This window comes from Drosophila nasuta, chromosome 3 (genome assembly GCF_023558535.2).
Source record: "Drosophila nasuta strain 15112-1781.00 chromosome 3, ASM2355853v1, whole genome shotgun sequence".
Lineage (NCBI taxonomy): Eukaryota > Metazoa > Arthropoda > Insecta > Diptera > Drosophilidae > Drosophila > Drosophila nasuta.
Window position 1 is genome coordinate 21,833,155 of NC_083457.1, and position 26,347 is coordinate 21,859,501.

Below are 26,347 nucleotides of genomic sequence, written 5' to 3' on the forward strand. Positions count from 1 at the left end.
TCCATATATCTTCACGATATATAGTAAGCTAACATAAAATATATAAAATCAAGTGTCTTACAATAGAATCAAGAATTTGAGAACTTTTCAATCTACAAACAAAATTTCTTAAGACAAGAATTTTAGGTTTAAAATCTTTAAACAAGGATTTCATCCTTTTCATTTTAATTTTAGGAGTGAAAAACTCTTGTCTTAAGATTAAAATCTTCTGTCAAGAATTTTTTTAATCTGCAAATTATAAATAATAAATAAATAAATAAATATACTATTACATTGAATTAATAATCAAATATATCAGAGATTGACTAAACTTGAAAATTCCGCTGCGATATGATATATACAGATAGTTGTTGTTGCTGCATCGAGCTAAGAACCGGATGCATTATGATAGCCATTATAGACGTCATATTGCATGGCCTCGATCGTTTCTTTGTGGATCGTAAGTAATCGTATTATTCGGATGTTTAATTCTAAATTCTCTTTGTCAGGTGATTCCATGCTGGGCTTTGCTTCTCTCATAATCAGCGGCATTTATGTTGGCTGTTGCGTTACTTTACTTATTGGTTGCCTCTTGGTAAGTCTACAACTTAATCATGTTCTTATTACCGATAGATTTTGTTACAGTCCTTTCGCTGGCTTTTGTTACCTTATATTTATGTGGCACTGTTGCACATTCTCATCTTAGTCTGGGAATGCATCTATGTGGTGACTGTGGAAGACTTCTATGATTTTGTAATCTTTGATATAATACAAACGAGTGAGAGTACTGTGCAATCAGATAAGCAGACACTTTTTGAAATTGTTTAATTAGTTCTCAGCTTGTATTTCTGCCTGATCGTCTACTCATACTATCATACATTGCTCTAGTGCGCTTGACTACTATCAAGACTAACACAGATCTCAGATAAAGGTTATTCATACTAATGTTTAGTATTGATTTTACTTTCATTCAAGTTTCAACAAATTTCAGTAATTGCTAATAACAAGTAAATATCAAATTGAACATGGTGCTTCTGAAGAAGGGGTTTGTTTGTCTCAATCTGAAGGTGTCATGTCTATTTATTGCAATTGCTGATGTCATTTTCTGTACTATTGCGTCTCTAATATTTCATGGTGGTAAATAAGTATGGGAGAACAATCCCAAAATTCCCTTAAATCGTTTTTATTTTCCAGCTTTGAGCGAGATCACTTGGAGTGTTTTCACAGTACTGCAACTTCTGGTGTCTGTTTTACTTGTGTTTGCCCTGGGCTATGTAAGTAAGGGATCATTTTAATCAATAGTAATTATAATTTTGTGTTTCTTTTTAGGAATCTTATAACTTTTGCATACCATATTTAATAAACACATTTGCGCGTTTATGTTGGACCACAGTTCTTTTGCTTGTACAATTTTATGATTTACTAAGTTATGGGACTTTGGCCATGGCAACTTTTATTCTGGGTCCGCAACTCATTTATTTAAAGCTTTTCTTAAATAATTTATTATTCCTTTGCAGTTTTTGATACATACTTCTGGTTTCATGTTTACTCGGTTTATTTGATTTTTGGAGGAGAAGCGCTGTGCTGGGTCTAAGCTATAGTTCAATAATACTTACAACGTATTTAAATGTAAACTTTAAATTAATAAATTAGTGCTCTGAAGAATACATTTCTGTCGCATATTTACTTTTTTTAAATGTCAAGCAATTTTTTCCATTTATATATATGTGTATGTATATGTACATATATTATTTTTATATTAAATTCTTTGCTGATTTCCTTGCAATTGGATTAAAAATATATAAATAAATCTTGTTGTCAATTATCAAATCCACATATATTGAGTTCTACTTTGTTTCGACTTAACTTAATCTGATATTGATATAGTTCAAAACAAATAAGAAAGCCACTAGTGGATTGTGCTCGACTGTGAGATACACGCTACCCATTTTGAATAAACGCAAAATATTGTGATTATATGTTATTCTCAAAATAAACCAAAAATAATATACCATAAAAATATGCCAAATGGTATATTGATATGTTACTACGCTCAATATATACTATAGAGTGCCAAATATACCAGCCACAACAACTAAGGCCCTTAGTATGTAGTATGTGTTCATACGGACACGGGACATGGTTAGATCGTCTCGGCTGTTGACGCTGATCAAGAATATATAAGGTTGGCCAAAAAGTCTTGCGGTATTTTTATTGAATTTTCAATTGTTCATAAAATTGGTTATAATAATGCGATTTAAGTCAAATATGCGCCGCTTTGTTCGATGACGAGTTCCCAACGAGATGCCAACTTCATAATGCCCCTCTTATAGAAGCTCGCTTTTCTATTGGCAAAAACTCGGAGAGCCAATTTTCACAGGACTCTCTTGTGGCCAATTTCCGACTACCAAGCTCGTTCGCCATGGACAGAAATAGGTGGTAATCACTTGGTGCAAGATCCGGACTATACGGTGGATGCAAAAGAACCTCCCATCCGAGCTCCCGGAGCTTCTGGCGCGTCACCAAAAATGTGTGTGGCCTGGCGTTGTCCTGATGAAAGACAATTCGGTCTCTGTTGATCAAAGATGGACTCTTCTGCATGAGTGCTGCATTCAAGCGGTTAAGTACAGGTCCGAATTGAGCGTTTGGCCATAGGGGAGCAGCTCATAGTGGATGATTCCCTGCTAATCCCACCAATCACACAGAAGAACCTTCCTGGCCGTCAATCCAGGCTTGGCCACCGTCTGGGCAGCTTCACCGCTTTTCGACCACAACCGTTTGCGCTTCACGTTGTCGTAAGTGATCCACTTTTCATCGCCAGTCACCATCCGCTTCAAAAACGGGTCGATTTTGTTGCGATTGAGAAGCGATTCGCATGCATCCATACGGTCAAAAATGTTTTTTTTTGCGTACAGTCGTGTGGCACCCACACTTCGAGCTTTTTTTTTTTTTAATCCAAGCTTCTTCAAATGGTTTAAAACGGTTTGATGACTCATGCCCAGCTCTTGGCCAATGCTACGGCGCTACTATGCCGATCTCTTTCGATCAATTCAGCGATTTTATCGCAATTTTCGACGACAGACCTTCCGGACCGTGGCGCATCTTCGACCACCTCCGCACCAGAACGAAAACGTTGAAACCATCGTTGTGCGGTGGAAATGGAAACTGTATCGGGTCATGGCAGCATGAGTTGCATTTTTGCCTTTACCGTAGTAGAACTGTAAAATATGCCATATTTTCCCTTTATTTTTCTCCATGTTTGTGACGCTATAAATCACGAACGAATCAAAACAAAAAAAATAAAATCAAACACGTGTTAGCGCATGAAAAGAGCTTTCCAAAAAGGTATAGCATACCGATGCGACGAATAGAACTAGAACTACGCGCTTGCAAAGACACCTATCGGAAATACCGCAAGACTTTTTGGCCAACCTTATATATACTTTATAGGGACGGAGATACCTCCTTCCGCCTGTTACATACATTTCCTGCCGGCACAAAGTTATAATAACCTTCTACCCTATGGGTAGCGGGTACACATTGAATGTTTTGAATGCTTATTTTCGATTTCAAGTACAGTAGAATCCGGTTATAGCGACTTTCAAGGGACCGTCGTTATATCCGGAACACCCACGAACCAAAAGTTGAAAAATAAAATTTTGTTTATTTTATGGTTGCCATAGGTTTTTAAAATTCAACTATTTCCTTCTGATGTTGGTTTAGATCGAAAAGTGTCCCTCAATTTTCCAAATCCGTAATAGGCCAAATTTAAACACAGATATATTAAAGAATCCTTCGTTTAATATCCAGAAACTCTACTTTATGGTGGCAACTAATTATAAATAATATTTACATTTGAATGCAAGATTATAAGCACGGGCCTAGTCTTAGAACTACTTCTAGAACTGCTCAACAGTGCGGGGAGCTGGCGGTGCACCGTATTCATCGGCGGGCACAGGGGCAGGAGGACCATATTGGGGAGCTGGCTTCGGCTGCTGCTTGTACTTGATGAAGTAGACCTCCGGTTTGGTGGGCTCTGTGGGCTCCGGCGATGGCAGAATGACTGGCAGCTGTTCCTCGGGCTTCTTGACCAGCACATAGACCAACGTCTTATGCTCATCCTGCACAGGTGGAGGCAGCACTTGACGCTGAGGAGTGGGTGGGTTTGGTGCCTTGATGAAGATGATCTTGTAGTGCTTCTTGGGCACCGCGGTTTGAATGGGCGCCGCAGCTGGATAAAGTTCCGGTTCCTCTGGGGGCACATGCACATACACGTTCTTCGTGATTATCGCCTCGGAGACGGGGGGACCATAGAAGGCAGCTGGCGGTCCATAGACGGGCAAGGGCTGTGCCGGTGGCGGTGGCCCATAATCCTTTTGGGGTGCTGGGGGCGGGGCACCGTAGCGAGTCTTAGGTGGTTCCGGGCGTGCCATGACAATGGCCATGTTGCCTGCGAGGACTAAAAGAAGCGCCAGTTGTGTTTTCATTGTGCTCGATCTGTTCGATTGCTCAGACTCGAATGACTCGATAGTGTCATGTTATTGCTGCATTATATACGACGAGTTCGCAGCAATTACTGATTTTGATTTTGTTTTTGATTTTGATTTCGGCTGTTCGCTGTTTGTGTAACCCCCTTTTTGCTAAGCAGGGGGACTCGGGCTCCGTTTCGGACTCTTTGCATAATATTTTTGATTCTCCGGCTTCCCAATCGTCTTCGCAGTCATCGTCGTCGTCATCACCGCTGCCCACATCGCATACAAATGAGTTCGAATCGTTCGCACATTGTGCCCATTTTTCGTTTGCTCGTTTTTCAATATATACTCGTGTTTCGATAATGAAAACGAAATTGCAAAAGGCAAACACAAGCTCCCCCGATCTCATTCCCTCTCCGTCTCTCCTTCGCCTACATCGTTGCCCACTGTTAGGGCGACTGGCACGTTCTCTGCCTTTCCTGGACTTCCCGGCCTTTTTCAACAGTTATTTGCCAAAAACCATTAAAAACTCGATTGCGTTGTGCACTGTTGATATTTATGATATAACACTACGAGTTTACCGTTTTATCGCATAGCCCATTTGCTAGGCCATGGACGGTCATTGTTACCGAAATTCATACGAGACCATACGAGAGAGTGTTTTTCATTTCCATACCCTGCATTGTACATAACAAGTAAGAAAGTTACAGTCGAGTGTGCTCAACTGTGAGATACCCGCTACCCCTTTTTAATAAAGGCAAAATATTGCGGGATCATTTTTAAAATATACCGAAAATACTAAAAAAAAATACTAAAAATATACCAAATGGTATGTTTGGTATATCGATATAGTACACCATTCAAAATATACCACAGACGGTGCAATATACCAGATTTTCAGCCAGAGCAACTAAGACCCCCTGTAAGTAGGCGTTTTTGCCCATTCAAAAGAATTTCTTTAATAACTTCCACAATTTTTATCTGATCGCAAACAAATTTTCAGGAATCATAACTACTACAGTAATTATTGCATATACCGGGGGGCGGAAGTGGGCGTGGCAAAAATTTGAAACAAACTTGATCTGCGTGCAAACATAACAAATGCTGTCGAAAAAAAATTATAGCTCTATCTCTTATAGTCTCTGAGATCCAGTGTTTCATACGGACGGACGGACAGACGGACAGGCACACAGACGGACAGACGGACATGGCTATATCGTCGCGGCTGTTGACGCTGATCAAGAATATATATACTTTATAGGGTCGGAGATGCCTCCTTCTACCTGTTACATACATTTCCTGCCGGCACAAAGTATAAGCGGGTATAAAAAGGGGTGTGCAGCTGATCAATTTCGATATCGATAACAGTCACTATAACACTATCGATAACACTACCGTTTTGACTTTGGTCGATGCCTTGGAATAGAACTTTAAAAATGTTTGTAAATTGAAAAAATAAACAACATAGGGTACCTTAAATTTAAGTGATTTATACAATATTTAAGTAGTAAAGGGGCAAATCTTTTCATTTAAGTTAACAATAATTTTATACAGTACAAAATTTCTCCCAAAGTTAACTTCATTTTAATTCTTACTCAAACAAATGAAATACTTACATATTTGAGAATGATTTTAACTAAAGTTTTATTCTGTTTTATTTCTTTATTCTGTGATTCAATCTGTTGCCTTCATACTGACACGACTTTTAATTGAAATAAAATTAGTGGTTATGGAAATTACGAATTGAAAGTAAAAGTATAGATGTATTTATTACAGAATGACGGTGAGATTCTCTCTAACCTTATTTGAGAACACAACAAAATAAAATGACGTCAAATGAATTAACAAAAGTTGAGTTAAGCTAATGTTGTATTTTAAAAATATGATACAATGCAAGGCTATTGTTAAATTCCGGTTATTTCTCAATCAGTTTATACGCTGATTATATTTTTTTTTTCGAGTTGCGAAAAGTCAAGTTCCTTAAAAACTATATTAGCAAACAACAGAAATTAGGGTGCATTAGTTCCTACAGCAATCAAATACTACATACGGAATTTTACTCTGCTACCCTATATGCAGTTACTGGATAATTAAGCAAGAAAGAGGATGAGCAATAAGATCACACAAGTTTCTCTTCTTTGTCAGCCTTGGTCAGACAATCCCAAAAGATACCGAATTTGGAAAACAAAAGTGGTGCACAGTCATCGACTTGACTTTCTTTGTTCTGCCAACGAATGTGAACCTTACTATGTATTTTTTGTCAGAATTTAATGAGTTTACTTACTACTAATACATAATTTTTATCAAAAACACAGAAAGTTAATCCGCAGACACAGTCGAAATTAGTAATTAGAAACCAAACTTCAGAATCAGCAAGATGATCTACTTGCAATGGTGTTGTTTTTGTGTAGATTTGCGTATAGGCACTTTTATAGTAGCTATATCAGACGTACTAATGGATCTGTTATTTGGCATCTTCATCTTTATCTTTGGCGAGTCGGGTAAGTCACTAACATGGAGATCACAATTTTAAGAGTGCTATAGCCCATAATAAATATACAGGTGAGCCCGACCTATGCCACAAATTGTTCTGTATTTTCATGTTAACGCACCTGATAAGCGCAGTCTTTCTATTTCTGGGTGCTTTATGGGTAAGTAGTCAATGTAAGATTAGGTCAGCTCTAATAAATTAATAATCTTGCAGCTACGTCCAAACTGTATGCTCATGTATATAATGCTAACATTGGTAAAGATATTGGCCATGATTATTTTGGTAATATCGGATGTAATACTCGTCATATGGGCGCCAGTTATAGCTCTATATGTTATTATGTTTGGTAAGTGAACTTCCAAATCGGATGGTTGTCATATTCTACAATGTTCCAAACAGTTTTAGGCATTTATTATTGGCTCGTCGCCTATTCGTTTTATGCTGCACTCGGAGGAGATCTGTTCATTTGAGAGGCAGGCATCCTCAGTCCTATGATTCTATATGATTAAATTCAAATCTCGTATGTCATTATTTGAAATGTCCTCGTCTTATCTATCAATCATGACAAATAAATACACAAAAATACATATTATTAAATTGTCAAGTGATAATTAAAACAACTCGTATAGAAATGGTCAAGATCCGTTTGAATGCCTGTTGCTTCTGCATCAGTCTTCGACGTGGATGCATTGGAATTGCCTTCTTCGATGTTATAGTCAATTTGGTGATTATCCTATTGGGCCCTCAAGAACTCATCTCACAGCCAGAGCGAGCTGTGTGCATCTGCCACTGCATCGGATGTGTGATGTTGTTGTTGGGCGCGTTTATTGTAAGTTCACTCAGATCAAAGCGATGGGGGACTTATCTTTAATCGATGTGGAGTATCTTGCAGCAGTCAACAGTGCTATTGGTGTTCTATCTAATCACCAGCTTCGTCAATACGGCCATTTTAATCATCTGCTTCATCATACAAACAGTTAGTAACCTATCGGTACGCTTTCATGTTCTCATTTTTGTAGTCGTTTTAACTGGTGAGTTTACTTTGCACCGCTATGGCGAATACTCTTTGCCAATCCGTTTCTCATCTCTTGCCTATCACACAGCAATTAACGTTTACTTTTATATTATTGCGTATTCGTATTATCAGCAAGTAAACACGCCCTTCGAAGAAGATGACGAGGCCTGAACTTATCTATAGATTGGATAAACTTATTTGTAGATTGTTTTCTTAATGAAAAGATCCACAAGAAGTTTGTCTTCTCTATAGTTTCACACATGGAAACTATAGGACATCTTTATTACTGAGCTTATAAATTAATGGTGCCTTATGAGCAGATCGGAATATAACAGATTTTTAAATAAATGTACATAAGTATATACAACATAATACGCTTTAGTGCTCCGAATTTTATCGATAAGATAGTATTTTGCGGTTACTCACTGCACTCAAAGCAGATAAGCTAATTACATTGTATATAATTTGATTGCAGTCTCTTTCGCTTATTGGATCTAATGAACAGCTATGTCTTAAGTTATCAATCACAAGGCAAAGGCATCTCTAATACTAGGCAGTTTATGTAGTATAATCTCCAAATACGTATTTTGTGGTCAGTGATGTAGTCACAGTTGGTATCTGTGCATCCCTGTAAGCAATAAACATATTCCAGTTAATCGATTAGCTTATTAGTTAAGAAAATTTAGACTCACTTGGTATAGGTTTTAACCAACAAGCGCACTTCCTCCATGATGGTGGCAATGTCAACCTTTGGCTTGTTGCTGAGCGTTTCGCAGAGAATCTTTATGAAGGGTGTGCCATCATCGTACCGATAGGAGACATATCCCTCATAGGTGCTGTAGCATTTGAGAATCTCGCTTGGACTACCATGTGGCTACGGTACAAAGAAAACAGAATGAGTAACAACATGAAAAAAGAGCTTCATTTCATTGGCAAGTCAAATATTAAATGATTTATTTTGCATTCCAATCTCCAATTTCAAGTCGAGTTTACAGTTTCGAGCTCAATTCAAGCAATTCGGAACGAAGCTTCATTTGCTTAGTTTTAAGACGAATTTGGAATTTCTAAGTATAATATTCTCTGATCTCTACTTCTGCATATTGAAACCTATTTTCCGAACGTAATTAACATTTTATGCGATTTTCATTTTATATGCACATATTACATTATATATTTTCGGATATAGTGGACATTCAAATATGTTAATTTCCTCTTTACTTTTACTCTATGGACAGAGAGTATGTTATAAAGACTGGAATTCATTTTACCTGTGCGGAATCGGTCTTGAATGTTCCAATCTCCCTAGAACCTTTGCAGGCCTGCACAAACAGGATCTTCGGCTTGTTCTGCAGCGTACGATTGCGTACAATAGGAAAGATGACATCATCATCAATTCTATAATCACCATCTCTGGCTGCCAAGGTGTCATTGCGCTGACCATGACTCAGCAACACGAGAACCAATGCAGATCGTTCGGAAAAGTTCTTCTGCTCCACTGCAAAGGAAAAAAGAGATAATCATATTATAAAATGCATTCAAATTCAGACATTGACAAAACTTACGCTTGCGAATATTGCTTTTGACCTCGTCCAATGTGGCGTTGGTAATGATTTTCACGCTGCATTTGAGAGCCTTGAATGTTTTTTCCAGAACTTTAACATCCTCCGCGCTGCCTTCGCGAAACTCGTTCTGATTGTCGAATTTCTCGTGATTGAAGATGACAACCTCTGCGGCCTTTAGCTTCTTCTTTGGCACACTTGATTGAATGATTGGCGTTGAGGGTTTGAACTCGCCTTGAGCATCCTTAGAGCTAACCGAACTGCTGTATTTCTTAGGCACTGCACCTGTGCTGGGATTCAGGCTAATGTAGGGCCTTGAAGGCACCACATTGTTGGTTGTGGGTAGAGTTGGTTTTATGCTCGCTGTTGCTGTGGTCTTTGGTTTCGGGGTCGTTGACCAGATACTAGTGGCAACAGTGCTTTTCGGTGTGGAAAGTATCGGCCTAATGCTCGTGGTTGTTGTTGTGGAGATCGCTGGCTTAGGCGCAAAGGAGTTGGTGGACACGCTGCTGATCAGACTTCCCGATTTGTTGGCATATGGCGACACATAGCCACGATCAAGCGGCTTCAGGGCAAGCGCCGTGGACGAGCTGGTCTTTGTGGTTGTAGTGGTTGCCGGTGGCCAGGTTGGCTTGGTCGGCTTAAGCGCCACACGTTGTGTCTCCACATGCTGGGTGACACTGCGACCCTGCTTTTGTGACATTGTCGTCTGCTCCATTCTCACCAGCGTGCTGGAACGTCGCGCCTCCGCGGTGGCCTTGAACGACGGCGTCGATCGCAGTGCGACGCCATAGAGGCTCGATGGTGTCGAGCGCTTGCTGCTTGTGGTCGTTGTCGTCTTGGTGGCAGTGCCACCATTCATGCTCATTTGTGCAAACAGCTCGTCCAACTCGTTCTGGTTTGGTGTGCGACGCGTTATCACTTCCGTCACACGCGCCTGCTGCGTATGCGTCACCGTTTGACGAGTATGCATGTAGGTTACGGTGTTCTTATTGCTGTCGAATATGGTTGAATTCTGCACAGCTGTGTTCGTGGTTTCCGTTGCAGCGCTAGTTGTGTGGATCTTGGTGCGTGGATCCAGCAGCGCCGCCGGTGGCAGATCGCTGCTGCTTCGTGCCTCATCCGTGGATTTCTTTTTGCCCCACCAACCCATTTTCCTGAATCTCTCGCGCTCGCAATCTATCTCTCACTGTTTCTGTCTCTCTCTCTCTCGCCTTTAACTGCTTCAGACGCGCACCGATCCGCTCGTTTTAACGTTTCACCAGATACTGACGTTCCGGCAAAGCTTTCACGGTAAGGCAACGTCTGAATTACTCACAAGAAGATAAGTAAATCGTTCTCTCTTCACTCTCTCGCGCACTTTTGCATGGAGCGTAGCCAAAAGGGGCTTCCCTATGGGGACGATATTTGTTTCGAAAACCCCTTGTAAGGCAATTCAGATACGTCTCTTTGTTATTACTCATACGCAGAGAGAAATCACTCTCGCTTGTGTAAAGATTTCTACCTGTGGGGGGCTATTCCCCCTTAGTTATGTTCTTAATAACAACCTTGATCTAAACTCTCTAAATTCATTTGTGTACGGACTTATGAATATACTTCAATTCCAATTTACTAAGCATATATATGTATATAAATATATATATGTATATATAGATATTTCGAGATTGAATCAACACAGATATATGTAAGTTGTAATCAATATCGATGTAGTGAAGGTCCGAAAGTAACTCCACAGACCCACATTCGTAGACTGCTAATCAATTAATCAGACACACGCATACATGTAAACATGCACGACTGTTTAAAGAACATTTCCAGTTCCCTCTTATCAACCGGTTAATATGTAGAACAGTGCACTAAAGTATTCATCAAGCAGTTTAACTACTAATAATACATATATAAAAATAATTATAAAAAGTATTAAACTTCCTTTATATTTAATTATATCAATTTATGAAAAGACCGCACTGCAATTATAATTTTGGGGGGAATACTAAGAAAGGTGATCATCATAAAATTAAATTAAAAGTGCACACACACAATATACTGTATGTTTGTATGTATGTGTATATATCTTGGCGTACTACCATATATCAAATATTATGTTCGTGTAGTAACAACTCAAGTTATATCTTACGATCATACATAATTTTGTTGATTTTCAACAGGAATACGACAACAACTGTCTGCGAAGCTTCAAAAAATTCTCTTTGTTTATTTGCTTTTTTTGTGATTCGTTTTGTTCACAGTGTCGCGAAATTAGCAACAAAGACTACGAATTTCCAAGAACTTCGTGTCGCATCCCATAAAAAAAACCGATCAAAAGCATGGGTTTTTATTTGTTTATAATGCTTTTGTAGCTTTACGCTCTTTAGTTTTAAGAGCGAACGATTTAACATGCTCTTGCGTTCTCTTTCCTTGGTGCTGTCTGGGCGCACTGTTCAGAGTTGTATTGATTTTCAGCCGGCCGGCAGCGTCGTGGCGAAGAAGAAGAAAATAAACAGACGAAAAAGCTCTATTGTATTCGCCCCTGTTTGGGGAGGCTTTTTGGAGCGCTCAGTGCAGCGGCGAACGCAGCGTCGTGAGGTGATAAACTCGGCGAATTATCCGCAAATATCCGTTAAAGCATTTCGAGCAAGGCGCGAAAATTAATAAGAAACCACAGCTGTCAGGTGTTTAACCAAGTTCAAGTTCATAAATACACTTGCTTTAAATGTGTGGGTTATAATCCAATTGCATATTAGTTAATTTTTGGTGATAAGAGATATTCTTTATGGGACAGGGCTTATCAAGTGCAGGCACCTTAGCTGCAAATAACCTTTCGAATATCCAAGGCCATCATTTCAACAAGCTGCCAGCGTTCCCAGACACATTATGAATTAAAAATGTGTGATTTGCTAATGCAATTATTCGACAGCGTCGTGAAATCTCTCAGCAATAACAACTTTTAAACGGAAAATATAAAACCTATTTAGATCTCAATTCCACACGATCTGGGCAAGTTTCAATGTGCAATTCAACTAATTAATCATTTTCAAATGCTTTGTCTTAACTGACAAAACGTCGACATACTCCAATCAGTCGCTTGTTGCATGCAACATTTATGTCAATTGGCTAAAATTGCATGCGTCTTCACAGACATGCATCTATTCATGTCGGATATCGCTCTCCCCATAGTAATTGATGTGGCGCCCAAGAACTTCATCAATTTATTTAATTTACACGCTCATCAATAATGCAAGGCGAAATGCTTAGTACTTAAAACAAAAATAGACAACAAAACTTTTCTAGCTATGTATGTATGTATGTAAAACTCCAAATAGAATAAATATCCAGATCAAATAAATAGAAACTCTACCTAAATCACAACTGCTGCAATCACAAATGTGTGACAATTTTCTCAATTTGAAACACATTAATTTCCGCTTGAATGAAATTGATCTTTAATGTATGTACATATGTATGTATGTACATACTGTATATAATCGTTGATTAAGAACAGTAGTTCCTCCCTAAAAGTTATATTAAGTTACATCCTAAATTTCCATTTCAAATATTCTTAACCAAATATACTGATTTATACTGTAGTCGTTTTTTTAACACCTTTCTACTTTTTTATCATTCAGACCCTACAAGTATTGATTAAAAATTACTTCTAACACTTATCAATAAACACTTAATATATAAGAAATTAATTTGCCATCATCAAATTGGATTTTCTTTACTTTCACCCGAAGACTAAAATATACACTTTTGCACAAAAATAAATATGTACTTATACATACCTACATGTACATATGTACATATGTATGTATAACAACTGAACACAAAGTCAGACAGCGGGACGAACATTTAGTTTATTATCTAATCTGTTCTTTTTTCACACATTTTGCACACTCAAACATTTGTCGTTTAATGTTTTTGTTTTTAATTTTTAAATAGTGAACATGACTCAGCTTTTCTCTCTACAGTATCTTATAATCAGGCAGTGCACCTCGCGTTCACAAGTTTAACAGTTGTTTTATTGTGCAAATATCATTTGTTTGTTTACTTAAACAGTGCGCCGCAAAGCAAAAAGCTTTGATTTCACCACGTGCTTCGCGAACGCCCAATAAACAGATTTATCGCATTTATCGAACAGGATCGACCAGGTGGCAACGCCGTACAGATATGCAACCGAAATCCATCGTTAATTGGTCATTTTGAAATTGCCTATTAAAATGGCGTCGCCAGTCGCCGCCATGGACTTTGACGAGATACTCAAGGAAATTGGCGAATTCGGTCGATACCAGAGAGTGAATTATTTACTCATTTGCCTGCCCGTGCTCTTCGCAGCTGCCAACAGTTTATCGTATGTTTTTACGGCTGGCATACCAAAATATCGCTGCCATATAGACGAGTGCGAGGTGCAAGATCAGACGCAATATCAGACAGATTGGCTGGATCATGCCATACCAGGCACGCGGAATAAACATGGATACTTCACTCCAGGTGATATGTGCAGGCGTTATGCACCCAACAGCACTGCAAACAACTGGCAACCCTGGGAGCATCCAGAAAGCCAATGGAAAGAGACGCAGGAGTGCAATCCATCGTTGTTTTTGACAGAACAAACCCAACGATGTCAGCAGTTTGTTTACGAATTTGGAGAGTACACAATTGTGCAGGAATGGCAGTTGACGTGCAAAGAGAATACGTGGAAATTAGCATTTGTTGGCACCACCCACTTTGCCGGTCTCGTTATTGGCACCGCACTATTTGGCTATCTTGCCGATCGGTAAGTGCTTTTTAAATTTCACCAAGAGTTTAAGCTATTAACTAAGCAAAAGTATTCAAAGCGATATGGCAATATCGATCACATATGGTTCGTGGTATCGATAATTCTTTATAAATGGAATATGTATTTAAATTATCAATAATAATACAAATTAATAACAACATACGCAGCTTAATCATATATACATTTTTTTAACTTAAAATAATTTAATAATTGTTATCCCCTAATTGTTACATACTCTTTCTTTATCCCATAGCTTCGGGCGCAAATATGTTTTTCTGTTCTGCACCATTTTCATGGGATTAACTGGTATAGGGCAAGCCCTCGCCTGGGACTATATCAGTTTCCTGATCTTCGCCTTATTGAATGCCGTGGGCACATCCGGCGTTTATCCTTTAGCCTTCATTATAGGTGTGGAAATGGTTGGACCGCGTAAACGTGAGATGACCTCCATTGTACTCAACTATTTCTATGCTGTGGGTGAAGCGCTCGTGGGTCTAGCCGCCTGGTTGCTGACTGACTGGAAGCATTTACAGTTGGCACTCTCAATTCCGCCGCTATTCTTTGTTATCTATGTCTGGCTAGTGCCGGAGTCAGTGCGCTGGCTGCTGGCACGGAACGAGCATGAAAAGGCGGGTGCCATCATTAGAAGGGCGGCTCATGTAAACCAACGAGAGTTGTCTCTGGAGCTTATGGCCAGTTTTAAGCAACAGAATTTGAATGCGACGGATAAGCAACAGTTATCGTCAGATCAAGAGCAGCGTCAGATTTGGGCGTCCGTCAAACAAGTGTTTGCCTCCCATTCATTGATCTGGCGATATACACTGCTACTCTTCATTTGGTAAATACTTCCCATTTATATTTTTACTTCTTACACCATAAATACTTGATTCTTACAGGGCTGTCAATGCCATTGTCTTTTACGGTCTCTCGTTGAATTCGACTAATCTCAGTGGCAACAAGTACTTGAATTTCGCTCTTGTCTGCTTAATTGAAATACCCGGTTACAGCTTGGCCTGGGTATGTTTAAATGTCATATGAATATACATGTGTGATATATATATCCTATTTATATCTGTCGTATACAGTTGTGTCTGCGAAAATTGGGACGACGTCTGGCGCTCTCTGGTTCCCTTTTGCTCTGTGCTGTCACCTGCGCGGCCAGCGGATATTTGACATCGGGTATGATATATTTCAGTCGGATATAAATATATGATTATATCGATAAAATACTTACCTATTTTTATTGACTATGCATGCTTACCTAGTTCATACCAACAAGATCACACGTAAAGCAACTTATTAGCGTTATAAAAACTATGAATTCAATGTCGTTTTCAGAAGGAACCTCTTTTTAAAAGTGTACTAATAATGGTTTCTATGTTATCTGCAACAGGTCAAAATTGGTTAATCATCACACTCTTTTTAATTGGCAAACTGGGAATCACTTCATCATTTGCAGTTATCTACACTTACACAGCGGAAATGATGCCCACGGTTTGTATTATTTTCTTCAATCGTCAATATTAGTTCTGAAGAAACATATGAATATCTCCCTGCAGGTTATACGAAGCGGCGGCGTTGGCGTTATGTCCACCTTTGCTAGATTTGGTGCCATGTTGGCACCCTTTGTGCCTCTCCTGGTTTGTAACCGTGAAGCACTTTAATTTCTAAAAATACATATTTTTTTGTTTCAATTATAACAGGGGACCTATTATGAGCCCCTGCCTATGCTATTATTTGGTGGCACATCAATGCTTGCTGGATTGTTATCTCTTTTACTGCCGGAGACCTTTCACAAAAAACTTCCCGATACAGTAAGTGTAAACGTATAACTTCCCACTAAGTCCCTTAAATTCCTTATTAACTTTATTTATAGGTTGCAGATGCAATTATGCTGGGAAGCAAAATGAAACTTAACAACGAAAATGTCAACAATTGCATAGACAGTCAGCAAAATGAATCGATTATTTAATTTTAACTGACACTGTAGTATCTCATCCAGTACAAATCACTAGTAGTAACGTGGAGACTTCATAATTAACGAACATTTTCTGTTATAATATTTTTAGACCCTGGCAATAGTAGATTTAATTACACATGTGGTTATGCATGAAAGATTTTTTTTTAAATTTGATGAACACCTTAATCGATATAGAAGTTAATGCAACTAATCTCTAAGGCTACATTTCAATATATTTTTTTCGTAGCAATTACAATTTTGTTATTTTGTAGAATGTTGTAAAGTCAGGAGCTGTTATATATATATTTTCAATGTGGTTATAGGAAGACTCCGTATAACGTAAAATTTAATTTAAAGCGGTTTGTTTTTAAATATAAATTTGTCATCACGATTTAAAGATCACATCAATCTTAGTCCAAAGACAGCTTTCAATATTGTTTTTTTAATTTTAAGCAATCTAAAATATAAGATTTTTTGCAATACTCGATATTTATCTTTGTATATACAAAAGACATTCGTTTTTTTTTTGCACAGAACTTAAGAGTTATTAAGTCTCTTTTAATCTTTTGTAACATACTAATTTGTCTAAAATTATTTACAATAAAATAATAAATATTCATAACAAAGACCTTTTTATTGCCCGAAAAGACCCTCGAATATAAGAGGATCTGTGATCACTCCAAAACGTTGAAGTATCTTGAAGCGCTGTTTCTTATCAGTACGCAGACATATTGGCTGATAAAAGCCCAATCGTGTGGTCCTTTTAAGCTCCCAATCGGGGAGTATGTCCTCAATATCAACCAGGGCCTCCTGGCGACGACCCCAGAAGTCCACGTATGCCAGTCTTAACTGATCCTGCTGGTCATTAATGTAGATAAATCCAATTATATTGGATGTCAAATAACTGCCCAATGATAGCGTAATCAGCCCACTGACTCCCAATGAAGCGCAAATTCCAATTGCTTCTCCAGATACCTGGCCAGCCTGAGACAGGGTGAAGGCCAACGGTGTGGCAGCCACTGTGACAGCAGCCTGATAGTTTTTAAGACGATTAAAAGCTGCAATCCAGCGTATCAATGGAAGCTGGTAGATGGGCCGCCAATCCGTAAACCCATCTTCCACAGCCAATTTCTTAGTCGTCGCTGTTTTTACAGCTGATGATGTTGCTGTTGCCGGTTCTGTAGCAGGCGTGTTTGCACTGTGACGCCTACTGCCAGCACAATATGTTAAGGGCAATTTAATGAAGCGTGGCCGACAAAATCGTTGAAGCACTAAACATGTTTAATTTAGGTTAGTAAATTGTTTATAAAAAAATAATGTTTATGTAAACCAAACTCACTTGTTGTGTTGTCTGTAAAATTGCTGCTATGCTCAATTGAACAGCTCACATTACAGCTCTGCTCAAAAAGGAATGTTAAAGAGATGCCATTTGCTGTTAACTTAAAAGAATATCGATATACACAGTATTGAACGCTGGTCACACTTATCAGATTTAACGTACTTCTGAAATGTGTCTGACACAACCACTAACCATACAATATGTATGGTTAGTGACACAACTTACAGTTACATATTTAATATACATAACAACGCGAATTAAAATATAGTCATAAATGATCGATATATCACGTACAAACTTATGTAGCTAAGCTGCTGAGACCACAGTGCTCACTTAACTGTGAGTGTTTGTATGTATGTAATTTCAATGAGCATTGAGCGCTAGGTATTAGTTTAATAATAGATCGGCGCGATGAGCGACAATGTTGAGAGTAAATAATCCACTGAGGCGTTCTTCAGTCCGTGTCGACAACGACGACAGCTCACAGTTGTTTTACGGTCTCGTGTCGGTCGCTTTGGCCAATTACAAAACGAATTTGCATAGTATGTATTTAATACAAATTTGGAAAATAATGTCATACAGCAAATATGATGGAATTAAAATATTAAAAAAATATTTATATTAACTGTTATTGCGAACTACAAAGCTAATAACAAAAATGTGATATAACAAACTCTCTGTAGCAATATTCATAACAAATCAAATTTGTTAATCATTAACACCAATATATTAATTACATTAAATTTAATTTAATCCGTTTCTACAAAAATAGTTAAATAACAATTAAACACGAAAAAAACAAAGAATCAAAAGGTGAAATGTCGCTACGAATTGATGTTATTTTCTCTTGTTGAACAAGCTACAAATATTTTTAGCACATTATTGGCGTGCTGCGAATTCGAAAATAGTTTTCAAAAAATAAGTGTATTTTGCCGTATATGTGTATACAAACACATGTGCGAATTTAATAAAATAGCAATTTATCTGAAATCCTTCAAACACAAGTCAACTGTAGCAGAATTTCCTCTTAAAGATACCCTAAAATGTCGCTGACATCGTTGGGGATTAGCGCCGGCTTCATGGTCGGCTGCTGCATAGCAGCCCAGGTGGCTCGTCGGGTCAGTCGGCGGCTCCTCAACAGAGAGGGTATCGTCCCGGTGCTGATGAACGAGGCCATCGCAGCGGCTGAGCTGTGCGCCTGCTGCTTTGAACTGATCATTGGTAAGTGCAGATCGACAAGCGGATTGACGCTGAATAGATTGAAATCATCGTTAACATCCGGACAGTGGCGGATAACTTTGGTGTGGCCACCTATGCCATCTTTCTGTTTCTGCTGACAATCTGGTGGGGCAAGGTCTGGGGCGATGCCTCGGCCTGCCCATACACACACATGGAGGATGTGCTGGAGGGTCGCACCAGCTTCAAGGAGATGGCATTGCGCACCTGGGCCGAACTTATGGGCGGCTGCTGTGTATATCGCATTGTTCAAGTCTTCTGGTGGCTGGAATTTGCTGAAACTCACAAGGGAAGGGCATTCGAGGAGTGCAATGCCGACTTGCAGGTTAGCCCTTATTTGGGCGCTGCCATTGAGGGCATAGCCACCATGCTCTGTCGCCTGGCCTCGAAGACGCTGAGTGTACATGAGCCAAAGTTTAGTAGCTACATTGACTCCTTTATTGGCACCAGCCTCGTGGTGGCAGGTAAGTATTCGCCCGTTTCGAACGTGGTTTCCGACTGCTGCTATGTCCTCTCAAAAAGTTTACGCTTTTAATTATGCAATGCTTTCAGCCTTCAACTTCTCCGGCGGCTACTTTAATCCAGTACTAGCAACAGCTCTTAAATGGGGCTGTCGTGGCCACAGCAACCTGGAACATATAATCGTTTATTGGATTGGCGCCTGTCTAGGTGCGCTGCTATCGGTGCCAATCTTCAAGCTGCCTGTTGTGCGACGCCTTCTGCTGGGCGATGAGAAGACAAAGGAGGCTTAAAATCCAAATGATCGATGATTAGGAATAGTTAGTTATTTATGACCACAGTTCTATTGGAGACAAATTTGTTTATTATCTGAACTAAGGAACAATATGTTAATTGCATGCATTGCTTAGTGGCGATACAAATCTTCGTTAGCTTTTAATTATTTATTTTACTTGTTGCTTATTATAAATAAATTATTGAAAAACAAAACTTGACAGATTTTCCTAATTAACAGAATTTCGAAAGTTTACAACCTAAAACATTCTGAATCGTATAAATTCATAATTTCAGCATGCTTCGTTGATAAAATCACATCCGTTTTACAAATTCAAAGTTTTTAAATAAATTTTTAAAGAAAAAGGAAAAAAAAAAGAGATTATGATTCTATTAAGAAAACTTTTTAGTTATTTTAGTCTAAAATGGGGTATACTATTAATCGCTGTGATCGATATTGTAATATGTGTAGTAGGACTTTACGACACAGAAAGTAATTAATTTTTTCCTAAAGAACTTTAAAATTTGAAAATGCCAAAATAAAAGATGATCATCATTCACAGAACTAGACAACGAAGCTTGGTATTATTGTATGCTTTCAGCTTATAGTTCCCATATTACGGGCTGCAGCCTGCTAATCATTGCGGTTTTTCTGGTTTGTAGTCCCAAAAGTTTACTTCAATCTTACTTACATTCTTTCCAACTACAGAACAAAAGAATATTAGTCCTATTGTATTTGGTTACGATCATTATTCGACTCATTTACACCTCTGCTATTTTTATATGGATGAACGTAACGCACTCATATCGTCCTACTCTATGCATCTTAGAATATTTAATTCTGAGTGAGCTTATGTACTTCTTGGTTTTTAATTTATTTAATCTTTATCTCTTAACTCACAGCAGTCAGCCTTTATTTTTGGTTCTGCGCATACTCTTGGTACAAAGCTCTCGGTATAGAGTCATCACTGGAGGCAGAATCAGCATCAAGCTCGCAAAGAGGCAATAACACACAGGCAACTTGACAAGAATATATAAATCTATTTTTAATAACTGTATAAATGCAATCTTTTAAATGAAATAAAAGTGGATAGAAGTTTTTCGTAACAAAAATAAATATGTTGTACATCACACCACAGAATTTCATATATGATACTTCCTGTGAAAACATTCTGATCAAGACTTTACAATTTACATTCTGAAAAGTTTTCACATCATCTAGCCTGCATTGACCTAACAAACAATCTAGAAATCTTAGTATTGTGCTAACAATATATGATTCGTACAATAAAAGTTATTATTATAACAGTAAGAAAACATTACAAAACAACTCAAATAAGGACTTCAAAAGAAATAATCTTTAAAAATGATTACCGTGGAGAAGTTTTTTTGCTTTCTTGAACTAAAATGGGGAATGCTAGCTATTGGCATTATTCAAATTATTTTAACTATTGTGGGTGGCATCTTTATTCAATGTAAGTTCTTAATCGCGGTCTATAATAATTTCTATTAATATTTTTCTTATTCCCAGATGGATATGAGGTATTTGCGTTTGTTCAGTTCGCTGTTTTCGTACTCTTTTTAATTTCGTGCATACTTTTAATTATTGCAGCCTTTGTGGTAAGCTCTCAAATAAATTTTTTTTATCAAACATTAAATAAAAATGTAACTAAAATCTTCGATGTTACAGCCAAAAAAGCCATTGGTGCTTTGTTATTTGATAATGGCGGCTCTTCTAATCCTAGTGGCGATTATCACTATTATAATTTGTGCTATTTTGGGATATAATGAAGTCTTATCATATATATTCAGTGTCATCATCATAAGTATAAATGTTTAAATTTCTTTAATAGTACATATAACATATCTCTTTCCTTGCATAGTTCTGGGAATTTACTTTTGGATCTGTGCATACTCTTATTATCAACAAATTTAAGTCGTGTCATAAATAACGAAAAATCTGTATTAGTGATATATTTTTAATTTTGATATGTGTTCCACCCAGTGCAACACTCAAAATTCTAAACGCAATAAATACAATAATAATAATATGTTTGACATCCCATTTTAATATACTAAAATCTGCATATAGATAATACATTTTTTGATTCAATTCTGCTTATTCACCTTAATTACGATATAAATAAATATTCATGCGCAAGTCTATTGCCATTGTAGTACTAACTAGTATAACTATGTCTTATTACCAACTGATGGAGCGACACGTCGTCGACGTCCACGTCGCGTGACTCGCAGAACAACTTCGTCGTTAATTCGCTCGAATTGATAGTCGCTATGACCGAGAGAACAGCGCTTTGTCACAATGGATGAATCGCTGCCGCAGCTCTTATCTTGCTCCAGACCACTTGCATTCAAAGTTTCCTCGATAGTAACGTTCACAGCCGGGGGAGACGCAGCTATTGCTGTCTCTGATGGGGTCTGGGGCACAATTTCATCATCTTTATGGTCTAAATTAATTTTACGTTTTTTCAGTGGAGTCGTATCGCCTTTCTCAGGTGCTATGGAACTTGCTTTAGATTTTATTGGAGTTGTCCTCTCGCTAGCGGTGCGTACGCCTGTCTTCTTCATTTTGTTTTTCAGTTTTTTCGGATAATGGCTGACGGCATTGCCAGATGCAGCATCAGGTTGTTGTACGGGAGATTGTGTTAGGATCTTCAGTAGATCCTGCTTGGGAGTCTTCATGGAGGTGGAGGTAACTGTTGCTTCATCGGGCTGTTCTTCGACACTTGTATGAGACTGATGGTGTAAGTGCTTCAATGCTACCTCAATGTTATCCGCCTCTAGACTTGTATTTGGATAATCTATGTCAAAAGACTTTTCGCATGTATCTTCTGGTAATGATGCACTCTTAATCGCCGCTTCTTCGTTCTGATCGTCTTCATTGTGATCAACTTTGGTTGAATCCGGCTGAGCATACATAACAGTCGACGCGACAATCGCTGGTTTTGGCAACAAACTCGTAGTAACCACCAGCTCGAGTTCAATTTTCTTATCTACGATAATCTTCACATTCGAATCTTCGATTTTTCTTGCTTTTTCAACAAATTGCTGCATATTATGTTCCACATTCGCATTCTCTGTGGCATATTCGCTCTCATTTTTCTCCTGACTGTCTTCGTTTAATCCATCTACCCTCAGAGCAATGTGTTCAATATCCATCATAACAGGTAAACGAATATCTTCAATTATTTGAATACCTGTAGCTGATCGCGTTTCTCCCTGTTGCGTTACGATATTATTCTCTGTAGGTGGCTCTACAATCGAAATCACATTTGCTACTTTTCTAGGTTCTGTACTGTGATGTAGTTCACCATCGCTTAAAAGTGCTTCATTATCTGAGTTTGCGGGCATACTGCTAACATGGCGCTCAGGCGTTGCTATATCATCTTCTCTGGAATGCTCAATTATTGGTGAAACGTTCCTTGGAGGGGTGCAAAGATTCATGCCCTCTAAGTCTTTACTGCTGTTTTTACGTTCAGATGTTCGAATGCTATCATCTACCATTGTATCCAATTCAAGAGGACATTCAACAGGTTGCGGTTTATCATGGTTCAATATGGGTAAGCCCTCAGACCCTATATCTTTATCGAAAACCTCATCTTGTTTGTCTTTTCTATCGGACTCTTCCGGCAAGAGACTCTGGTCCACATTATCGCGAAACTTATCTTCTTGTCTTAATTCGCTAGGCGTTTCATCAGTAATGTTTGCATCCTTGCACTCTTCTATTTCAGACTTAGGTACTTCAGATTCAACTTTTGTGGGCGCTGATTTATTAGTAATTTCTTTCCCAGCATTTGTTAATTCAGTCTCTTCTTGATCATTTCGAGCTTCTTTCGACAATACTTCTTCTGCAGTTCGATCTGAATTTTTAACAGTAGGCTCACATATTTTGATTTTAAGTGCATCTTTTGGGCATCGTATTGATTCCATGTTGTGCTCTTCACAATTCACTAAATCCAGACCTGGAATCATTAGCGATGCATGTGTAAGAGATGCAGAAGGATCTTTCGACTCATTTTCTCCTGGTGCTCCTCGTGATGACGCATCTTCACTCTTATCAATAGGTTTACCCTCAAAGCTATCCCTCTCAGCATCTTGTTTCACTTGATTATTTTCGGCTTTTAAATTTATTTCCGGAAAATTATCAATTATATTTGAAGAGTGATCAATCGTTTTCCTTCTTTGGACTATTTGTTTTGAATCTTCAGCTGATGGATTTTGCAAAGCAAGCTGGTCAGTAGGTGCGCATCGTTCTTCCTTATTCATTTTGTTCACTTTAGCTGTGTGTTCCTTTGATGTTCCTTCTGTGGGGTTAACCTGTTTTGTTGTTTTGCCAGAATGCATCTCCGAAGGCTTTGCTTTATTCCGATTTTCGTGAGTTGCTAGATTTGATTCCCGTTCCCGTGAACTGACACTATCACTGCAACTAATTAATATAATTTTATTGACAGAAAATACAACCGAGGAGTTTATCCAACTGCATAATCATACTCACCTGTTCTTCCTGTTTTTTTTTTTATTGTGAGAGTGTTGACTGGAACCTGAACACGAGCGACTGCGACGACGCTTGCATGAGTCCTTGGTACTTCTTGTCCTGCTCCTACCAGTGCTTCTTTTTTTCCTCCCGAGCTTCTCTCCGGTTCCAATCACGGTGACGGCTCCGACTTCGACTTCGGCTCCGAGTGCGGCGTCTACTTCGATCACGATTTCGACAAGTGTCAACAGAACGATGATGTGAAGACTTATTCGAGCTTGGCTGCTTGATATGTCTATTGTCCTTCTTCTTATCACAGTCCGCATTCTGCGATTTAAGTTTATCCTCTAGTTTAGCCGGTGATTCCTTCTCATCTTTTGCAACTTTTTCTCGCTTCTCACTCTTGCCTGCCACATCGGACATAGCTTTAGCAGATTCCTCCTGCTTTAAGATACGCTTGTGTTCTGTCTTCTGATGACTCTCAGCTGGCTCAGATTTGTTAGGCCACTTGCGTCTGAAGCAGATATCGTCCTTTCTGCAATAAACCATGTTTAGATTTCTTTGTCTGGTTATTCATTAATTATCATAGCAACTTACTCCTTCCGCAGCTGAGTGATCATTGTATCTTTACGCTTAATTTCCGCCTTCGCGGTATCGAGCAAATTTTGGAAATTTACCTCCATAGTCTTGATTTTCTTTTCCAGTGCTTTGTTTTGCATTTGATAAATACTAATCTCAACTTGCGCGTTTGCATATTTCGTTTCCCAGGCCTGTAGCTCTTTAGATTTCTATGAATAAACATAATAATAATTAGACACAGTTATGTATATTATGTCAGCAGACTTACCTCATCTTCAACTTTCTGGAAGTCATCCAGATCATCGTAAATATCTAGTTCGTCACACATACTTCTTGTTATTAAACCAAACAGATGAGTGGTAATAAAGGCATTGTATAAATGCGCGAAATCTGACCAGTGTTGCCATAGCCGGTAATGCTAAATATTCAATCGAAAGCAGCGCTGTATTATACTTATGGGTCACACTTGTAGCGCATTTGAATTTTGAAATACACAAAAACATTGTTACAGTTATCATTCTAAATAAATACACAATTAAATTTCAAACACAAAATATTTAAAGATTTGCGATGGGAGACGGAGGGCAGCCATATTACTATAGACTGGAGCGACAAAAGTTTGCATGTGTTGCATATACGCTAACAGCAGTATTTTTGATTTTTGCATGTCTGCAATGGTATTTCTTTCATTTAATGTAAGTAATTAGATTTAAAAGTAATAATTATATCCTTACATATGTTTACCACAGTGATGAAACCAACAAGTACTTTACAAAAAAATTATTGGTTTGGCATAGTATTCTTTGTGCTTAGCTTATTGCTTATCCTCCTCTTCATTTTCTTTGAAGATCTGCGTTTCACTACACCAGTGAATTGGATAATAACCTTTTTAATTGTAAGATTCTTTTGTCATTTGAAACTATCTATGTATATTCATTTATAGTTTGAGTGCGTTGTTTTGGGAGTAACTTCGTTAATCGTGCGCCACTATCAATATCATTTCTTAATAAGCTTCATAATATGGGTCATTGTGCTAGGAATTTTTATACTATTTGGATCCTTTATACCGGTAAACCCTAATCACAAGCAAATATACATAATTTGTCATAATTGATTTCCCTCTAGCATGACTTGACCCTTGACATTGTGGTTCTTGTTATTGTGGGAATTGTTTCCCCTTATCGGTGCTATGTACTTCCTAATGCTCTACATTGTCGCAAATGTGCCATATTCATTTTTCGTCTACCGTGGCTTTATTGTATTGAGCATTTTATTGGTAAGCTTTCAAGTAAATGTTTTGTATTTAACATTATTCTCCTATTCTTCCTCAGTTTGTTATGTATCATGCACAAATTATAAATGGGGGACGATTTGCTGAAATTCGGGACCACGATTATCTTTTAGCAGCTTTAATACTGTTTTACGATTTTCTACTCTTGTACATATTCACATTTCAGCTTGCGCCAAAGTGGTCAGATGACTGCGACGAGCACAGAAATAAAACAAGTGTTCTTGTAGTGGACAAGCATTTAAAGGCATCAACAGTAGCAGTTAAAATGGTAGCAGTCACCCCTCCAACCGAGCAATGATTTGTCATTATAAAATTTGTAAATGTGCAGTTTTGAATACGCGCGGTTAAAATAAAGTGTAAAAAACAAAAACAAAAAAATTATATGGGCAGCACTTTTTACGCAGCCAACTTCACGTGCA

At 38.2% G+C, this 26,347-nt stretch overlaps 10 protein-coding genes across 19 annotated transcripts; 6 read left to right on the forward strand and 4 right to left on the reverse strand.

Moving 5' to 3' along the window:
* Nucleotides 1-330: 330 nt before the first annotated feature.
* On the forward strand, nucleotides 331-1,646 carry LOC132791131 (uncharacterized). 2 transcript variants are annotated; one of them, XM_060799939.1, is made up of 8 exons: nucleotides 331-439; nucleotides 489-574; nucleotides 625-757; nucleotides 812-910; nucleotides 971-1,116; nucleotides 1,174-1,253; nucleotides 1,309-1,441; nucleotides 1,497-1,646. In XM_060799939.1, exons 1-4 carry the CDS (start codon nucleotides 331-333, stop codon nucleotides 865-867), a joined length of 384 nt encoding a protein of 127 aa, XP_060655922.1. In that variant the 3' UTR covers nucleotides 868-910; nucleotides 971-1,116; nucleotides 1,174-1,253; nucleotides 1,309-1,441; nucleotides 1,497-1,646. The 2 variants fall into 2 exon arrangements, with proteins under 2 accessions (XP_060655922.1, XP_060655921.1); XM_060799938.1 differs by lacking the exons at nucleotides 331-439; nucleotides 489-574; nucleotides 625-757; nucleotides 812-910 and having other exon boundaries at nucleotides 934-1,116.
* A 2,122-nt stretch (nucleotides 1,647-3,768) lies between these two features.
* Nucleotides 3,769-5,090, reverse strand: LOC132790809 (uncharacterized). Its single transcript, XM_060799513.1, has one exon. The coding sequence runs from the start codon at nucleotides 4,464-4,466 to the stop codon at nucleotides 3,879-3,881; it is 588 nt and encodes a 195-aa protein (XP_060655496.1). The 5' UTR covers nucleotides 4,467-5,090; the 3' UTR covers nucleotides 3,769-3,878.
* Nucleotides 5,091-6,701: 1,611 nt separating this feature from the next.
* Nucleotides 6,702-7,539, forward strand: LOC132791130 (uncharacterized). The gene is made up of 4 exons (XM_060799937.1): nucleotides 6,702-6,952; nucleotides 7,014-7,102; nucleotides 7,156-7,288; nucleotides 7,342-7,539. Exons 1-4 carry the CDS (start codon nucleotides 6,829-6,831, stop codon nucleotides 7,410-7,412), a joined length of 417 nt encoding a protein of 138 aa, XP_060655920.1. The 5' UTR covers nucleotides 6,702-6,828; the 3' UTR covers nucleotides 7,413-7,539.
* Nucleotides 7,540-7,569: 30 nt separating this feature from the next.
* Nucleotides 7,570-8,136, forward strand: LOC132791129 (uncharacterized). Of its 2 annotated transcripts, none has more exons than XM_060799935.1 (3): nucleotides 7,570-7,771; nucleotides 7,835-7,973; nucleotides 8,046-8,136. In XM_060799935.1, the coding sequence occupies exons 1-3, from the start codon at nucleotides 7,574-7,576 to the stop codon at nucleotides 8,126-8,128; spliced, it is 420 nt and encodes a 139-aa protein (XP_060655918.1). In that variant the 5' UTR covers nucleotides 7,570-7,573; the 3' UTR covers nucleotides 8,129-8,136. The 2 variants fall into 2 exon arrangements, with proteins under 2 accessions (XP_060655918.1, XP_060655919.1); XM_060799936.1 differs by having other exon boundaries at nucleotides 7,838-7,973.
* LOC132791128 (mucin-2) lies at nucleotides 8,042-10,778 on the reverse strand. Its single transcript, XM_060799934.1, has 4 exons — nucleotides 9,520-10,778; nucleotides 9,226-9,452; nucleotides 8,650-8,831; nucleotides 8,042-8,585 (listed from the first exon to the last, which is right to left on the reverse strand). Exons 1-4 carry the CDS (start codon nucleotides 10,667-10,669, stop codon nucleotides 8,516-8,518), a joined length of 1,629 nt encoding a protein of 542 aa, XP_060655917.1. The 5' UTR covers nucleotides 10,670-10,778; the 3' UTR covers nucleotides 8,042-8,515.
* Nucleotides 10,779-12,072: 1,294 nt separating this feature from the next.
* Nucleotides 12,073-16,700, forward strand: LOC132791488 (organic cation transporter protein). Of its 3 annotated transcripts, none has more exons than XM_060800426.1 (9): nucleotides 12,073-12,188; nucleotides 13,576-14,293; nucleotides 14,550-15,134; nucleotides 15,193-15,313; nucleotides 15,382-15,475; nucleotides 15,690-15,790; nucleotides 15,856-15,936; nucleotides 16,000-16,110; nucleotides 16,173-16,700. In XM_060800426.1, exons 2-9 carry the CDS (start codon nucleotides 13,737-13,739, stop codon nucleotides 16,266-16,268), a joined length of 1,746 nt encoding a protein of 581 aa, XP_060656409.1. In that variant the 5' UTR covers nucleotides 12,073-12,188; nucleotides 13,576-13,736; the 3' UTR covers nucleotides 16,269-16,700. The 3 variants fall into 3 exon arrangements, with proteins under 3 accessions (XP_060656409.1, XP_060656408.1, XP_060656410.1); XM_060800425.1 differs by having other exon boundaries at nucleotides 12,074-12,233; XM_060800427.1 differs by having other exon boundaries at nucleotides 12,081-12,102.
* A 93-nt stretch (nucleotides 16,701-16,793) lies between these two features.
* LOC132791490 (transmembrane protein 186) lies at nucleotides 16,794-17,696 on the reverse strand. Its single transcript, XM_060800428.1, has 2 exons — nucleotides 17,596-17,696; nucleotides 16,794-17,527 (listed from the first exon to the last, which is right to left on the reverse strand). Coding segments are annotated over exons 1-2 (639 nt in total). The 5' UTR covers nucleotides 17,597-17,696; the 3' UTR covers nucleotides 16,794-16,889.
* A 331-nt stretch (nucleotides 17,697-18,027) lies between these two features.
* Nucleotides 18,028-21,614, forward strand: LOC132789075 (aquaporin-11). Of its 6 annotated transcripts, XM_060796833.1 has the most exons (10): nucleotides 18,028-18,137; nucleotides 18,629-18,816; nucleotides 18,882-19,295; nucleotides 19,384-20,056; nucleotides 20,127-20,218; nucleotides 20,273-20,408; nucleotides 20,467-21,038; nucleotides 21,095-21,183; nucleotides 21,254-21,389; nucleotides 21,447-21,614. In XM_060796833.1, the coding sequence occupies exons 2-4, from the start codon at nucleotides 18,639-18,641 to the stop codon at nucleotides 19,581-19,583; spliced, it is 792 nt and encodes a 263-aa protein (XP_060652816.1). In that variant the 5' UTR covers nucleotides 18,028-18,137; nucleotides 18,629-18,638; the 3' UTR covers nucleotides 19,584-20,056; nucleotides 20,127-20,218; nucleotides 20,273-20,408; nucleotides 20,467-21,038; nucleotides 21,095-21,183; nucleotides 21,254-21,389; nucleotides 21,447-21,614. The 6 variants fall into 6 exon arrangements, with proteins under 6 accessions (XP_060652816.1, XP_060652813.1, XP_060652814.1 ...); XM_060796830.1 differs by having other exon boundaries at nucleotides 19,384-20,218; XM_060796831.1 differs by having other exon boundaries at nucleotides 19,384-20,218; nucleotides 20,470-21,038.
* LOC132789077 (microtubule-associated protein futsch) lies at nucleotides 21,253-25,092 on the reverse strand. Its single transcript, XM_060796838.1, is given in 5 exon segments — nucleotides 21,253-24,010; nucleotides 24,080-24,379; nucleotides 24,381-24,593; nucleotides 24,656-24,846; nucleotides 24,906-25,092. Coding segments are annotated over 5 exon segments (3,018 nt in total). The 5' UTR covers nucleotides 24,966-25,092; the 3' UTR covers nucleotides 21,253-21,756.
* Nucleotides 25,093-25,116: 24 nt separating this feature from the next.
* LOC132789076 (uncharacterized) lies at nucleotides 25,117-26,303 on the forward strand. The gene is given in 6 exon segments (XM_060796837.1): nucleotides 25,117-25,332; nucleotides 25,387-25,532; nucleotides 25,581-25,706; nucleotides 25,763-25,813; nucleotides 25,815-25,913; nucleotides 25,969-26,303. Coding segments are annotated over 5 exon segments (678 nt in total). The 5' UTR covers nucleotides 25,117-25,332; nucleotides 25,387-25,388; the 3' UTR covers nucleotides 26,227-26,303.
* The last annotated feature ends 44 nt before the right edge of the window (nucleotides 26,304-26,347 follow it).